Source organism: Numenius arquata, chromosome Z (genome assembly GCF_964106895.1).
Source record: "Numenius arquata chromosome Z, bNumArq3.hap1.1, whole genome shotgun sequence".
Taxonomy (NCBI): Eukaryota; Metazoa; Chordata; class Aves; order Charadriiformes; family Scolopacidae; genus Numenius; species Numenius arquata.
The window spans coordinates 10,982,703-10,999,224 of NC_133616.1; the positions used below are offsets into that span (position 1 = coordinate 10,982,703).

The 16,522-nt window shown below is 59.7% G+C and overlaps 1 protein-coding gene across 2 annotated transcripts; it reads left to right on the top strand.

Moving 5' to 3' along the window:
• The first annotated feature begins 2,854 nt into the window (after positions 1 to 2,854).
• DNAJB5 (DnaJ heat shock protein family (Hsp40) member B5) lies at positions 2,855 to 15,296 on the top strand. Of its 2 annotated transcripts, none has more exons than XM_074166000.1 (4): positions 2,855 to 2,892; positions 7,502 to 7,749; positions 9,922 to 10,520; positions 14,967 to 15,296. In XM_074166000.1, exons 1-4 carry the CDS (start codon positions 2,855 to 2,857, stop codon positions 15,198 to 15,200), a joined length of 1,119 nt encoding a protein of 372 aa, XP_074022101.1. In that variant the 3' UTR covers positions 15,201 to 15,296. The 2 variants fall into 2 exon arrangements, with proteins under 2 accessions (XP_074022101.1, XP_074022100.1); XM_074165999.1 differs by lacking the exon at positions 2,855 to 2,892 and adding an exon at positions 4,073 to 4,140.
• Positions 15,297 to 16,522: the final 1,226 nt, after the last annotated feature.

The following is a 16,522-nucleotide window of genomic DNA, read 5'->3' on the forward strand; positions in this document are numbered from 1 at the left end:
AGAACGGCCTATCGCGGCGACGGACAGCCCGCCGGCCCAACGGGGCGGGGCGCGCGCGGGCGGGACTCCCCTGACGTGGCGGCCGGGGGGCGGGGGCGGGGGCGGCTCAGCGAGCGCGCGGCGCCCCGGGACAGCGCGAGCGGTGAGTGCCGGGGGCGGCGATGGCGGCCCGGCCCCACCGCGCTGCCCCACACACCCCGCCCCACACCGCAGCCCCACACACCCCCCCGAGCCGCTGCCTGAGGGCTGGTGGGGACGGGGGCGCGGGCCCCCCGCCCCCTGCGCTGACAGGGCGCTGCTGTGGGGCGGGGGGGTCATTCCCTCTGCCCCGTGGGGTGACAGGGTGTTGCTGTGGGGCTGGGGGTGGTCAGTCCCCCTGCCCTGTGGGCTGACAGGGTGTTGCTATGGGGCTGGGCGTCAGTGCCTCTGCTCCGTGGGGTGACAGGGTGTTGCTGGGGGGCTGGGGGGGCGGTCAGTCCCCCTGGCCTGTGGTCTGGTGGGGTGTTGCTATGGGGCTAGGGGTCAGTCCTCCTGCCCCATGGGGTGACAGGGCATCATTGGGGAGGGAGTCAGTCCCTCTGCCCCGTGGGGTGACAGGGTGTTGCTGTGGGGCTGGGGGGGGTCGGTTCCTCTGCCCCATGGGGTGACAGGGTGTTGCTGTGGGACAGGGGGGGGTCAGTCCCTCTGCTCCATGGGCTGACAGGGTGTGGCTATGGAGCCAGAAGGGGATCAGTCCGCCTGCCCTATGGGGTGGCAGGGTGTCGCTTTGGGGCTGGGACGTCAGTCCCTCTGCCCCATGCAGTCATGGGGTGTCTCTGTGGGGTGAAGGGGTTCAGTCCCTGTGCCCCATGGGGTGACAGGGTGTCACTATAGGCTGGTGGAGTCAGTCTTTGTGCCCCATGGGGTGACAGGGTGTTGCTGTAGGGCTGGGAGGGTCAGTCCGCCTGCCCCATGGAGTGACAGGGCATCGCTGTGGGGATAGGGGATCAGTCACTGTGACACATGGAGTGACAGGGTGTTGTTATGTGGCTGGGGGGTGTCAGTCCCCCTGCCCCATGGGGTAACAGGGTGTTGCTGTGGGTCAGGGGGATCAGTCCCCCCACCCCATGGGGTGACAGGGCATTGCTGTTGGGCAGGGGATCAGTCCCTGTCCCACATGGAGTGACACAGTGTTGCTATGTGGCTGGAGGGGAGTCCGTCCCCCTGCCCCATGGAGTGACAGGTTGTCACTATGGGGCTGAGGAGTCACGGGGATCAGTTTCCCTGCCACTTGGGGTGACAGGTTGTTGCTGTAGGGCTGGGTGGGGGGGGTTAGTCCCTTTTGCCCATGTAGTGACAGGGTGTCACTATGGGGCTGAGGGGTCAGTCCCCCAGCCCCCTTCACTGACAGGGTGTCGCTGTGGGGCCGGGGGATCATTCTCCTTGTCCCTGGGGTGACAGAGTGTCACTATGGGGCTGGGGAGTCGGTCCCTTTGCCATATGGTGTGACAGGATGTTTCTGTGGGGCTGGGAAGAGGAGGTTAGCCTCTCTGCTCCTTTGTGGGTGGGGAAGGGAGGCTAGCTGATAGCCCCATTGCCACCCAGGGGTGTCCCTACTGGGCTGAAGGTGGGGGAGGAAGGGATTGACACCTCTGCCCCGGTGGATTGACAGGGTTTCCTGGTGGGGCTGTGGGTCAGGGTTAACTGCTCTGCCCTACCTAGTGACAGTGTGTCCCCGAGGGTTTGAACAAGGTAGGAGGAAGGGGTTAATCACCCTGCCCCTTAACAGTCACACTACATCCAAGTGGGGCTGGGAGGAAGGGGTTAATCCCCCCCCCCCCATCCTCTATGGGGCTGTAGTACCCCCTGTGGGGTGGAGAGGTCGGTGAGGTGAGGGTTAACCCCTCTCTCCCTTCCCACTTTTGAGTGAATAATGAGCCCTGTTGGAGTTGTGTGGTGTGGTCAGGAAGGGGTTAAAAAGCCCCATCCCCCCCCCCATCCCCATGTTGGGGGTACGAGTATATCCCAGTGGGGCTGAACTGACTGGTGAGGAAGTGGGTAGAGGCCCCCCCCGCCAGGTGACAATAATGAGGTTGGAGGGGGTAGCAAGGAAGGGGTTAAGTCCTGTCCCCAAACGGGGTGACAGTGTACCCCAGGGGAGCTGGGGAGGAAAGGGTTAACCCACTTTCCTCTTGGGGCAGGCAGTGGGTCCCAGTGAGGGGTCACCCCAGGCAGGGGACAGCACCCCAGTGGGGCTGGAAAGGGGGAACCCTACATGGGAAGATCCTTGGGGGGTGGCTTGACCCTGTCCCCACACAGGACCCAACAGCGGGTGGGGCTGTAAGTGGCAGTCCCTCTATGGGGAGACATTGAGGGGGGGCTTGACCCCATCCCCACACCAGTGTGAGCACCCTGGTGGGGCTGGAAATGGGGGACCTTACATGGCAGGGGGCAGCAGGGGTGGGGGGCTTGACCCTATTCCCACCTAGTATCCAGCACCCTACAGGGATGGAAATGGGGGACCCTTTTTTGGGGGGGGGGGGGGATGGCAAAGGGGGGGTTTGACCCCCTTCCTCAGGCAGGCTGGCAGCGGGGGCAGCGCCAGCAGAGGCAGCGAGGGGAGGGTTAACCCCCTCCCCACGCAGGTGCCGGCACCCCAGTGGGGCTGTCGGTGGGGAGGGGGAGGCGGGCGGTGCGTGTGGGGGCTCGGGGAGGGGATGATTCATTGCGGGTAGTCATGACATTGCTGCCTGGTTGCCTGCGGCTGCCAGCCGGCACGGGCACGGGTGGCTCTGCCACGGGCACGGGTGGCTCTGCCTGCCCCGGCACGCTGAGATTCCCGCCGGCTCCCTAACCGAACCTAGGACACGCTGCCATGCCAGCCATCCTGCTCTTCTGGAGCCGCGCCGAGAGGTACGCACTCGCTCCGGCTCCCATCCCCATATCCATCCCGGTACCCAACCCGGCATCCACCCAGACGCCCACCCCGGCACTCAGTGCCCGCTACCCAGCGAGCCATCAGGACCCCCAACCCCTGGGGATGCAGTGGACTTGGGGGCTGTCACCTGCCCAGCGTTTTGCTTGCCGAGGGTGGGATGCCGGGTGATGTCCCGGTGCGGCTTCCCAATTTTGGCGTGGGGCATCCGGAGAGGATGCTCTCGGCAGCCTGCGAGTGACGGGGAGGGACACTGGGGGGGACGCGGTGGCATTGGATTTCCTTGGTGTGCTTGAAGGTGACTTCTCAGAAGTAGGTTTTTGGAGGAGGCACCGTCCCGGTGCCCCCCAGTCTCTGGGTGAGAGCGCAGTGGTCGGAGCCCTTCTGCTGGGGGACCAGTGCCGGCGCTTGGGGAGGGGGATGCAGGGACCCCCCCCCGGCGCATCCGAAGGGGTTGTGCAAATTGGTTAAATGACTTTTTTTTTTTTTCTTTTTCTTTTTTTTTTTTTTTTTCCCCTCTCCCACATCGCCGCTGCCGCCCTACTTTTCTCTCTCCCCGATTCGCCTGGCGGGTGCAGAGCCCTGGGCGTCAGCAGAGTCGGTTTTGGGGACAGTTTTTTGGGGGGCTCCTGGCTGCGCTCCCTGCTCCTCGGCGGGGGCTGCGCGGGGGACGTGACGGTGACGGGGCGGCCGGGCGCCTTGCGGCAAGCGGGGAGGGAGGATGCTGGAGCTGACGGCAGAAGTGTCTTAATCCGGCAGTTTAGCGTTGAGAAACCAATTAAAAGGAAAATTACGGCTCGGCAAGCGACTCCATTGAAGGGTCCCCCTCCCTGTGCGCCGCTGGGAAGCGCACAAAGGACGGCAGCTCCCCGGCTCGCCCGCACTCACGCCGGCTCGCCCGCCACCGAAGCCCTTTCGGAGCCGTCCCGGGAGCGGAGGTCAGAGGCAACCGTGGCCACCGGGCTGGCGAGGAGCCACCTTGTCGGTGGCCCCGAGGAGCTGGAGCGGGAGGCTCGCCACCCCAGCATCCCTTGGCGGCGGCGGGGGCAGCATCCCCGGCAGGAACCGGCACCTTCCTCTCCGCCGACCCCCTGCCAGCCCCCGCTGCCTCCCGGCCGGGCGCAGGGCACCTGCCGGCGGCGCCTGCGGACAGCCGCGATGTTTAAAATAAAACTCGAGCCTTTAAAAATGACGGCTTGGACTCTGAATGTGTTCGTAAAGTTTCGGTAAGTGAGTGGGTTTCCGCCTCTCGACCTCGCGTCCCGGTTACACCGCTGCCACCGGGGCACGTCCTGCCGTGACCTTGCCCTTCCCCCACCTCCCCCCCCCGAGATGGGAAAAAAAAAAAAGAAAAAAAAAAAGCCCAAACCAAACCCAAGCCGGGGCAGGTTTGTTCCCTTAGATGACTGCCGAGCGAGCGGAGGGATTATGTCAAACGATCGCTATTCAGCTGGCGCGCTCATCCAGCGGTTTCACGGGCTGATGTCATGTGCGGGGCCGGAACAAAGATTTCATTTTTTATTTAATTTTTTTTTTCCTCTCTTTTTTTTTTTTTTTTTTTTTTTCCACCTCTTTTCTTTTGTGGTTGCAAGAGGAGGATGGAGGCTGAGCTGGCTGGGCTGGGCCGGCGGGGTGGGGGGGATGCTTGTGGTTTTCTCCAAGGCTGGGTGGCTTGTCCGAAGGTGTCCGGTTTGAGAGGGTGATGCAGGAATGGCCTTGCCCACCCCCCGCCCCCACCCCGAAACCCACCCTGCAGCACCTTCTCCCTCCCCACACATACCCCCCCCCCCACCTCCCTGCTCCCGAGGGGGTTAAATGGGAAGGCAGGAGAAGGATGACTGAGCAGAAGGGGGGAGAGGAGCTGGTGGCAAGGCAGCAGCTGATCCCGGGGAGGTGGGAGGGAGGGAGGGAAGGAGGCTCTGTGGGGACAGAGTCGTGTTTTACCATCATCGCACATGTGAGCGTCGCCTCCGGAGCGTGCCTTCACCCACCGGGTCACCCGCCGGCGGCTGGTCCTCACCGGCACGGTAAAACGCGGCGCCGGGATGCGTTTCGGCACAGAGATTCCCCCCTCCCCGATCCCCGCTGGGTGAAGGGGTCCCCTGCTGGGAGAGCATACCCCGGTGGGCATCCCCACCCCGGCCCAAGACCCCTCGGTGGTCAAGACCAGAGATCTTGCGGGGAGCGGCAGCGTTTCGCTGGGATGGGATGTGGGATTTTGGCTGGGTGAGGGGGTCCTGGTGGTGCCGTCAGACTGGGCTGCGTGGGGTCGGAGCCGGGCGCTGTGTGGTCCCCAAGAGGGGGGACAACTGAATGTTTGCCACCTCCGTGTCTCTCGAGCTGGGGTGCGACAGGGTTGTCTTTGGTGCTGCTTTGTTGCGGGGGGGGCGGTCAGCATCATCCAGACAGAGGCCAGGTCCAGATCCTGGGGATGGTCGTGGGGAGCCCCTGCCCCACACCAGAGGTTGGAGGCGTTGGGGTGACCTTTGGTGGGGGGATTGGCAGGTTACCTCTCACACCCCCTCTTCCATTGCTTGCCTGGGGTCTCCTGCAGCCCCCCGGCCCGGCGGGGAGGGCAGATAGGGAGGTGGGCAGGGGACAGAGCATCCTCCAGCGCCTGTGTGGGCTGGGTGCCGGCAGTGGCTGTGCGTGCAGGAGCTGGTACAGAAACGTGCTGGCATCCAGGAGATGCCGCGGGAGACGCTGTCGGATGCTCTTTACGCCCCCAGGGACCTTCTCCCACCTCTTCTCTGCGCCCCCACCCCACCCCCCAGGCTGCCTCACATGTCCGCAGGTTCCCCCATCTCTCCTCGCTGTGTCCTTCAGAGGTGCCTTGGGTGCCTTAGTCCTCCTCCCCACCTACAGCAAAGGACCTGCTCCCTAGCTGGGGCAAAAAAGAGCAAAAGTTGGTGGTTTGAATCAAGGTGGCCAATTTCCAAGCCCCCACAGCAGCCTCAGAGGGGTTATTGCCTGAGGCATGACCCAAGCAAGCCTTGGATAGATGGGGCTTTGAGCAACCTGGTCTGGTGGGAGGTGTCCCTTCCCATGGCAGGGGGTTTGGAACGAGATGGTCTTTAAGGTCCCTTCCAACTCTAACCATTCTGTGATGCTTGTGATGGATGCCAGGGTCTCAGTGCCTGGCCACCCTCAGCTGAGCTGCTGTGGTTGGGGGGGTCGCTCTGTGACCTTCACTGAGAGCTTATGGATAGAGTCAGGCTGGGGGGAACATCTGGTAACTTGTCTGATCATGAAGGAAAGGGCCAAGGCTCACACCCCATGCAGAAATCCATCTGCTGGAGGGGCACGTGGTCTGGGGCTGCCCAGGGGTGTTTGGAGCAAGGATGGGGTGAAATCTGGACCTTAGTGGGGAACAGGACATGAGCAGGAGGACTTGGCAGAGAGCAGGATGAGCAGAGAGGGTGCTGGAGAGGGTGCTTGGCAGAGAGGGTGCTGGAGCAACACCTGGAGAAGAGCAGGGCCAGCAGCAAGCACTGAGCTGTGCTGTGTGAGGCAGGGGGGACCAGCCAGGCTCGGGGGGGGGGTCAGGAATTTGTTGTTGGATAACCGAAGGTCAAGAAGCGGCAGGAAGTGTCCTTGGAGAAGTGTGGGCTTGCTTGGCCTCTGCCCGGAGGAGCTGCCCCCCCTCCCCGTCTCCTCCGCCTGCTCGCTGTGTCTCTGTGACTCCAGCGGCGTGACTGGGGAATGAATCAATCGCCTGTCCTTTTCCTTCCTTGGGTTACGGCCACCAGGTTTTCCATGCCTTAGTAAGGCATGGCCCGAGCCTCAGCCCCTGTGCGATGGAGGGAGCGAGCCCTGGGCTTCTGGCTTACTGCGAGATGTAATTGAAGGCTCTTGGGGAGTGCAAGTCAGGCTATAAAGTGTGGGGCGTTTTTTTGGGGTTTTTTTTTTAAACCAAAAAAATAAAAAAGCCCTCCCACCATCACAAGATGTTTCTGTCTAACGGCTTCGTTCTCTCTTCGCTAAATACAAATTATGGCTCTGACACACCGGAGGCGCTTATCTCCAGCTGAATGCCAATTGCTTTCAGGAACAAAATGTTTGAAGTTCCTTTAAGGTGAAGGCAGCAGCATGGTCCCTGCTGCCGCTTTCAGCCTCCAGAAACCTGCTGTCATCACCCCGACTCAGGTCCCAGGTCCCAGGCTGGGAGAGGAGCAGGGGAGGGGGACGGACACGGGCCAGTGGCTACATTTAGACATAGCTCAGCCCTCCCGGCTCAGCCCGGGGGGGGGGGACGGGACGGGGACGTGGCCCTGGCCTGACGTTAGCAGTGGCGTGTCCCCTATAATAACACCGTGCCCTGGCTTGGGCTCTCCCTCTCCCCCGTCAGCCTCGGAGATGAGTCTCCCCGTCCCCGCCGTAGGGTTTGGTGGGGTAAAACTGGAGCCCGGGCAGGTCCTGGTGCCGGGGCTCTGACCTCCGGTGGGAAGCGTGGACTTGAGCCAGCTCTGGTGCTGCTGGCCGGTGGGACGCAGGGAGCGCCGGCTCCGCGATAAGTGCGTGCCGGTCCTGTCCCCGGTGGCCCCGGTGTGATATTCACCTTACAGAGAACTGTCTTTCTCCTTTCAGGAATAAGTACTCGGCTCCCGGCAGCGTCGCCGCCGTCATGGGGAAGGACTATTACAAGATTTTGGGCATCCAGTCCGGTGCCAACGAGGATGAAATCAAGAAAGCCTATCGGAAAATGGCCCTGAAGTATCACCCTGATAAGAATAAAGACCCCAACGCCGAGGAGAAGTTCAAGGAGATCGCGGAGGCTTATGATGTCCTGAGTGACCCCAAGAAACGAGCCGTTTATGACCAGTATGGGGAGGAAGGTAAGGGGATGAGCACTGCCCGCTTGGAGGCAGGGGTGTGGGGTCAAAAACGTTTTTTATAGGCAAGGGAGCATTTTCGCACGGAGGTGTCCCTGTGATTCATGCCTGCCCCCGAAATGGGGCTAATAGCCACAAAAGCGGGGAGGGCAAAGGCTTTGGTGATGCCAGAAATTGCCTCTCGACCCGCTTTTCCCTGGGCTGCTCCGCTTTTCCAGCCTGCCACCCTGCTTCCTGGAATGGCCGGGCTCTCCCTGCCCTCCTTCCCAAACTCCCAGTAGACAGCTGAGATGGTGGAGGTAGAAGGAGCTCACCTCCTGGGTCATACCTGGGGTAATTAGTGAGCAACCCTTTAATTGACCTAAATATCCCAGCACAGAAGTACTGCTTTCGCCCATGTTTCCCCCCCTCCAGCTTTTGGGCGCTGGTCCTGCTGTCCTCCCTGGTACAGGCTGACCTACAGCATTCAAAGCTTTTCCCAATTTAAGTAATAGGTCCTTGTTTTGAAACCAAGCGGCTGCTGTTGTCTGGTGGTTGGCACGGGAGGAGGAGGAGGAGGAGGAGGAGGAGGTGGAGGAGGAGGAGGAGGAGGAGGAGAGCGGCTCCACCGCAGGCGGCCTTATTAGTCGAAGATGGAAGAGCGCAACCCCATTCGAGGAGAGCACCGAATAGCATCTGCATTAATCAGCCCAGGGCTTGGGTGCTTAAAAGAGCAGGAGGTCTGGCAGGAGCAGGCTGCTGGGTGGAAGAGGCAGCCCCTCTCCTGGGGCCAGCAGGCAGGTGCATCCCCTAACGAGCCACCAGCAGAATTAACCGGTGGTGGGTTAATTCTCGACCTGTTAGTTATGTCAGGGCTGTGATGGATGCACTGGGCACCGTGATTTGCCACCCTGTAAAGTGAGAAGAGGCTGCCTCAAGTTGGGAAACCAGCCTTTCCCCACAGGCACCCGAAATCAGACCCAGCTGGGACTGGCGTCACGGGATTAAAGGTGAAACCTCCTGGCTGTACAGTCTGTTAGGGACGGGGGCATGCTGCCAGAGGTTTGGTGAAATCGAACCCTCATTGCAGCAGGATGGGGAGCCCCAGCAGAGCCAAGCTCTGCCGGACCAGTCATGGTCCATGGAACCTAACACCTATTATTTCCCATCATGTGCCTTTTTTTTTATGGAGCAACATCTTGGGGATCAAGAGCTTCTGGGTCCCACACATGGGGGTGAACAAGGTGAAGTGAAAGCCCCTGCCTTTCCCTCCTGCCCCCCAAATATTAACTTCATCAGTCAGAAAAGAGACCCCCCATACTTGCCCTCTCTGTGCTTGTTCCCCTTCTATCTCTGCTGGGGGGGGGGGGGGGGGAGCAATGAGCAGCTGGCAGGAGGGACAGCCCATCAGAAATAGCCCTTCTCTGTCACTGACCTGCCCTGAAAATAGTCCTTGGCTTAACCCTTCATGGCCTTTCCTGGCCAAAAATAACCTCGCAGAGTGTGTATACCCTCTTTGGGGGGCCACTTGTCGTGTGCCTTGGCTGCTTAGAACTTTGGGGGGGTTGCAGTGACGTAAGGCTCAGCCCAGGACCTGGCAGGGGACTTTCCCATAGGAATGGTTGCCAAAATGTCCAAGCCTTGAGCTTACCTGGCAGTTTGTGCAGTGTGTATAGAGGGAGCCGTGTCCCAAGCTGGAGGTCTGCTGACCTCCACCTGCTCTGCCACCGAGAGTCACAGTCGCTCACTGGCCTCAAAGCCTGTTCTCACCTGCAGGGCATGATGCTCCTGGACTATGGCCCTCGGTGCAGCCCAGCTATTTGGGCAGAAGGGAGCCTGCCCATAAGGAAAAATGGGGATGGGCTGGTCTCGAAATGTTTTAAATGAAAAGGCCATGAATTAGATGGAGAGAACCAAAGAAGCACTTCAGTAGGCATAGCAGGGACAAAACCTGAACAGATTTTCAACTTGCTGGATGTAGGGGCAGGACTGTGTGTTATGGGTTGGGGTGGTGCCTTCCTTTCCCACATTCTTTGCAGGTGGCTGGGCTGGAGGGGGTGACCTGCACCCACAGGAGATGCTGAAAAGGCTGCCTGGAGCCAGCAGAGACGACACTCCCGCCTGGAAAGTGCGGTCCCGGCATGGTGTCCAGTGGTAGGGGAGCACTGATGCCTCATTTTCCCCCTTCTCTTGCAGGTCTCAAAACTGGAGGTGGCTCTTCAGGTGGCTCAGGGAACACTTTCCACTACACCTTCCATGGAGACCCTCATGCCACCTTCGCGTCCTTCTTTGGAGGCTCCAACCCTTTTGACATCTTCTTCGCTAGCAGCCGCTCCCGAATCTTCAACGGCTTTGACCAGGAGGACATGGATATCGATGATGATGATGACCCTTTCAGTGCCTTCGGTAGGTTTGGCTTCAATGGCATTAACGGGGTTCACCGGCGGCACCAAGAGTCCTTGCACACACGGAGGAAGGTCCAAGACCCACCCGTTATCCATGAGCTCAAGGTGTCCCTGGAAGAGATCTACCATGGCTCCACCAAGAGGATGAAGATCACCCGCAGAAGGCTCAACGCTGATGGCCGGACCATGCGGACTGAGGACAAGATCCTAAATATTGTCATCAAACGGGGTTGGAAGGAGGGAACCAAAATCACATTCCCCAAAGAAGGGGACGCCACCCCGGACAACATCCCTGCTGACATCGTCTTCATCCTCAAGGACAAGCCTCACTCACACTTCAAGAGGGATGGGACGAATGTGGTCTACACGGCAAACATCAGTCTTAAAGAGGTGGGTATGGGTGGGAGATCCCATGGGGTGGGAGGTGGTGCTGGGTGGTGGCCAAGACGGAAGTCAGCCCTTGTCCTGTGCCAACGAGGAAAGACCAGGTAGGTCATGAAAGACATGAGCAAAGACCCCTGCAGAGGGGAGCTGCAGGGGCCAACTTGTGCTTAGTTTTGGAGGTGCTCAAGCTCCGTGCTGGGAGTAGGACACGGGTGCTACGGTCCCTGCTGAACGCGCCTTGCTTCTTGCGCCAATACAGGTGGTATTTACCCATTTTCTCCCTTCCCCATATGTCTTGTCCTTCTATTTTAGCGTAGGGTATTCACATGTGGAAGAGAGCCCAGATCCTCCGTAGGAACAAGGGAAAGCCCAAGTTGGCTGGCATGAGTCTGCTCCCTGCTTCTTCTCATAGCTGAGCCTGCTGTGGCTTAATTACTGTCCAGGATAGTGCGGGGAGCCTCTCCCCATGGACAGAGAGCAGGGTCACGCAGAGAGAGGTGGTACCTTGCCCCCCCCCCAAGAGCAACACTTTAGCCAAAACCAGCTGTGTTCCTTGGTTCTGATGAAGGAAATGAGATAAAGATCTGAGATAAAGAACCAAATAAATGAAATATTGGGGCAGTGAGCGAACCCCAGCACATCTGGGCTGCCAGCCCTGGAGGTCACATCGGGGCTGGATGCATCAGAGCCAGCAAGCTGCGCAAAGGTGGGAGAGGAAGGGGAGATTACCCCAGTACAAGATGTGCTATTCGCCGCTGCTGCTGTATAACTACCTTTTAATAAATCCCTGCTGGCAGCTGCATTTAACATTGACGTTTTTGGCAGCTGCCATTTGCTGTTCCTTTCAGACTGTAGACGCTGTCTGTCTTCTTAATGAGCTGGGTCTTTTTTTTTTTTTTTCTTTTCTGAAGACAGATTTATGTTCTGAAATGCATTTAATAGAAATAAGCTCAATGGGCCAGACCTGAGGTAGGGAAACGTGAGCTCATTAGCCTGCCAGCTGGTTGGGAGAGCCTTGCGGTGGCTCTGGGTCCCAGCTGGGGCTGCGACCTGGTGTACTGGGGGCAAAGGGCAGACACGTGGGTTGGGCAGAGCGTGGGTGCTGCTGGAGCAAACTGGGCTCAAGTTAACCCGCAGACTCAGGAGTTGAATTTCCTTCGCAGTGCGAAGTGAGGGGGTTTATTCCTGCAGTGGCTGGATTCCCTGGACACTCCAGAAATACTCAGGAGAGGCTGCCTTATTTATGGAGCCCTGCGTGCCATATCTCAGATCTTTCCTTCTGTGCATTCCCTGATCTGTAAAATTAACCCCAATCTGTCTGTGCTGATGTCCAGACAACGTTAGCCTGAGTTCCTGCGCTGCCCAGGCTGGAGGGGCTCTCGCTTGGAGCTGCCCTTTGAGCAGCAAGTGGAGAAACCTTCTCTGGCCACACGTGCTATTGCACCAGAAGTGCTAGTGCTGGGCACCCGTGATCTCCATGAACAAGGTGTTTGGTTTGCGCGATGCAGTCACAAAGTGGAAAACTGCTGGTCTGGGCGGATTCCTCATCCCTTTGAGCTGGATTGTCTGGTCTCTGTCCTCCCCCGCTGCAAATCCAACGTGCTGAGCATCCTCCGGGAGCTGCTGGCCCGGCTGCCGTCACCAGCTGGCTGCTTGACAGGGCAGGGTGATACTTTTCTGCTTTTATCTTCCATGAGGAGAAGTACCTTAAGTGATCTGGAGCAAGAGCAGATGCTAGGAGATCCCCGACTCCTTATGCCACCACCGCAGTATGTGATGGAGCACATCGTGGTGCACCTCTCCATCACCTGAGCCTACGGCTGTGGCCTCGGGCGCTCTCCTTACACCCTTCTTCTCTGTGAGTCTTGCCCTTTTTAGCTCCAGCTTTAGTCCTTTCCACGGCACAGTGCCAGCAGGCAGAGCTGGCAGGCAGTGGGTGCTGTGACCCGACTGGTGGACGTGCCGGAGACCCCTCACCACCACCCTGCTGATATGGGGAGCAAGGCACCTGGTGCTGGGGCTGGAGGCACTCAGGAGAGCATCTTCCACCTCCTCTTCTCCTCCTCCATCCCACAGAGCCCTCCACAGGGCACCCAGGGAGCCATTGGCCTCCCAACCCTTGTGTCCCAGCCCCTCTGAGTGCCACGTTCCTCTAGCTGGGGCGGCACAGGGTGCTTGCCACCTAGCTGCTGCAGAAGCCAGAGGTGTCTGAGGGCTTCCCCAGGGACTCCAGGGCTGCGGGGAAGTGTCCCTTCCTAAAATTACAGGCGTGTGCTGCTGTGAGAGGCCGGGGGAACGAGGAGTGGTGCCTCCACTCTCTTGGGAGGCAGATCTTCAGGCAGTGCCGCTGGCAAGGGCTTGCCACCCGCCTGACTGCCAAACGCCTGCCCTCGGCAGCCGCCCGCTTTGCATCCTTTACCTGGCGTCACCTTCCTCGAAGCATCCACACGTCAGCGCCCGGCTGAGACGCGGCCGGTGGCGATGTCCTTACCCCCCTCCCCGGGCGGCTTCGCTGCGAGCGGAGGAGGACCCAGCGCTGACCTAGATAGAGCTCTGCTCTGGCAGCACGGCGCTCAGCTATCAAACCCGGGGTGGCTTCATCCCCAGGGATAAGCTCAGCCTCTTTCTAGGATGCGGGGCAGCTCCCGCGGTTACTGGTGTTACTTCAGCAGCCGGCTTCCCAAATGCCAGCGAAGTTGGGCAAGAAGAATGAAAAACAGGGACATACGGCGGAGGAGCGATCGCCTCAGATTCTTGCATCTTGGCTCTGGGAAGGAAACATTAAGATCCCGTCTGCCTTCGCTGTTACCGCCCGCTCCTGCTCCCATCCCTCTGCTTGCCCCATCCACGTGCTCCCATAGGGAGATCCTGTTCTCTTTCCCGTTTTGTGGCTGGAGATGTCCTTTCCCTGTCACACATGGACCCTTACAGCCCTCCACAGTGCTTGACGGTGGGCATGGGTGAGCAGTAAGGTTCCAGCATCCTTGGCTGAGCACAGGGCAGAAATGGATTGATGGAGGGAAACCCTCCTTTGCTTCCCCCTCAACCTGCTGGAGGTCCAGCCAAGCACCTGCTGCTCGCATGGAGCTGGCGATGAACATCCTCCTGCAGACAGAAAAGTTCATCCTTGGAGGAGACCCTTCCCAGAAGGAGACCCCCGTGCAGATGAGCTGTGCAAGGAGACGGCCCCAGCTCTCCTGTTCTCTGCTCACAGGAGCCCACCAGCTGGCTCTGGCACAGGTCCCTCCGAGATCACCCTGGTGCAAAGCCCTGGCTCAGTTGCAGAAACCACAGCCGTTGGCCATGAGCCAGTGGCCAGCAAGAGAAGAGGAGATATTTCTCCTGGTGCCTGTTGCTGCTGTGCCACCGGAGGCTTTCCCAGGGGAGGAGGATGCAGAACATCCCCCTCCCACCCCCATCTACCCCAGAAACAGCAATTGTGTCCTCCCCCCTCCCTTTGCAGGCCATTTTGGGAGGGTTGGGACCCCCCCAGGACCTGGCTAGGAGGGGTGAATCTGCACCAGCTCCCTTCTCTGGAAGCTGGAGGCTGTACCCCCAGCACCCCCCTCCCCTACGCTGCTCCCCCTCCCCCTCTTCCAGAAGCATCGCTCCGCAGTTCTCTCCCTCAGCCCTTGCCGAAAGCCTGGAGACAGTCCTGCCCACGTGTACGCCAGAGCTGTCTGAGTTATTTAAGGACACAAGGATTTTCTTGCTGCATTCCCGCGTCACGTGGCTGGCTCAGGCAGGCCAGCCTGCGGCTATGGGGGTGCTGCTGCCGGGGGGCTGGGGTACAGGGGGGTGGCACCCCCAAAACCACCTCTTGGCTTTGCAATGGGGACCGGCGACGGGGACCAGCCCCTCTGAGACCCCAGCTTCTAGGGAAGCTCGGTGCTGTCCCACGCCAGCATAGACTTTTTTGGGGGCGGGGGGGGACTTTTTGGATGGTGGAGGGGTGTGACGCGGGCTGTGCTATAGATAACCCCCAGCGCCGGGCAGAGCTGCTGGGCTCCGGAGGGTGACAGCTGATGAACTGCAGTGGCATCCAATGATCTCAGCTGGGTTTTCGGCTGCCCGAGGTTGGGTGGTGAGGCCGGGGAAGGGAAAGGGGCTAAATTTAGCCTGTCCTGTTGCTGTGAGTGACTGGGAGCTTGCTGGCTGTGCCTCCTAGGGAGCCCAGGAGCTGGGAAGGGGGGTTCCTTCCCCCCGTGAGGCTGTGGTACCCCTCTCCTGGGGCTTCCCTGGCTTGGGGCAACCTCTCCTGCAGCCCAGTTGATGGCGGTTGGACTGGGCTGGCACCAGCAGAGACCTGGCCTTGCACTGGTGAGGATCAACCGATGCTCTTGGGCATCATCCGGGTGGTCTAACCCAGCTGGTGCGGGGCCAGCTTGTGGCGGGCGGGTTGTTTTGGGGTGTCCCCCCTGTCTGACAGCGTGTGCCTTCTTCTCCCCCCAGGCCTTGTGCGGCTGCACCGTGAACATTCCCACCATCGATGGACGGGTGATCCCACTGCCCTGCAATGACATCATCAAGCCGGGGACAGTGAAGAGACTGCGTGGGGAGGGGCTGCCCTTCCCCAAGGCCCCCAGCCAGCGAGGAGACTTGATCGTGGAGTTCAAAATCCGCTTCCCGGACAGAATAGCTCCCCAGACGAGACAGATCCTCAAGCAGCACCTCCCGTGCTCCTAGAGCCCGGGGACTCTCCTCCAAGCAGCAATACTCCAAACGCACGTGCCGCAGCACCCGGCCCGCACGGAGCACAGGTGCCACAGCACTTTCGAATGCAAAAAAAAACAACAAAACAACCAACAAACAACCACCCCATCACACCACTTGCCTTCCCCAAAAATCCCACCCAACCCCCCCCCCCCCCCCCCCATCCATCCCACTCATCCCCCCATCCATCCCTCTTGGCCTGTTTTCCACTCCAGCAGCTGGGAGGCTCCTGCCCAGCAGGGCTCTCCCAGCTGCTGTGCTATTTTTTTTCCCCCCGGAGGTCCAGCTTTTCCACCTCGCACAAGCCCGGGGCGAGGGTGGGCCCTTTGCCCGGGGAGGCGCGTCACACGTTGTGGGTTTTTATGTCACCTGCTTTTCAGGCCACTTTCCCCACGAAAAGCTGGACTTGTCGGGGTCCGGCGCCGTGTAAATAGGACTCCGCAGGTTCTGGCGTCCCCGCTGTTAGTTTTTCTCTTCCCCTCTTTGATACTTGCTGCTGTTCGGGGTCCCGGTTGTCCCGCGGTGCCGGTCGCTCCTGCCCGCGGTGGCCCCCTCCACCCCCCACCCCGTAGCTGGACTGTTTCTCACCTGGGACCGCGGTACCGAGTCTGACCGTGGCCCGCACTCCTGTGCCAAGCCTACAACCGAGCCTCGGCTGTGCCAAACGCAGTGGGGACGGTCCTCTCCATCCTCCTGCCCCTGCCCGGGGCTGCCCCAGCCAGCCGGAGGAGGGGGGAAAGCCCAGGGTGGAGCTTTCTTGTTCAGATGTGTTGAGTTTGCATTGCTGCTTTTATAAATACATATATATAGAGCTCGTTAGATAAACTCTGCAAGGGTTTTTTTCTCTGCCCATTTTGGGGTTCCTGGCGTGGTGCACCCTGACTTCTTTTTTTTTTTTTTTTTTTTTTTTCTTTTCTTTTCTTCGAGGGGAAAAGATGGTTTAGCCACACGAACACCAAGCCCGTCGCGGTGCGGGGGTGTAGGGGGTGTGTAGCACAAGTCTGGGTGCAAAAGCAGAGCCAAGCGTGAGCAGAGCCGTGGGTTTCACTAGCGTTTTGAGTTCGACCTTAGGGCTTTTAATAAGAAGAAAAAGGCACGTGTATATATTTTTCTACAGGGACGATTCATTCAGGAGGTCGTTCTGGGTGTCAGGGTGGAGCTGGGAGGCGCATGAGGCAGTCTGCTTGGTGGCTTCGTTTTCAAATGCTGTATTTTTTTAAAACCTTCGGATTTCCATCAGGAGACTTTTTATATTTCTTACCTTTCTCGGCCCACTCTGCCTCTTGCCGGATTAT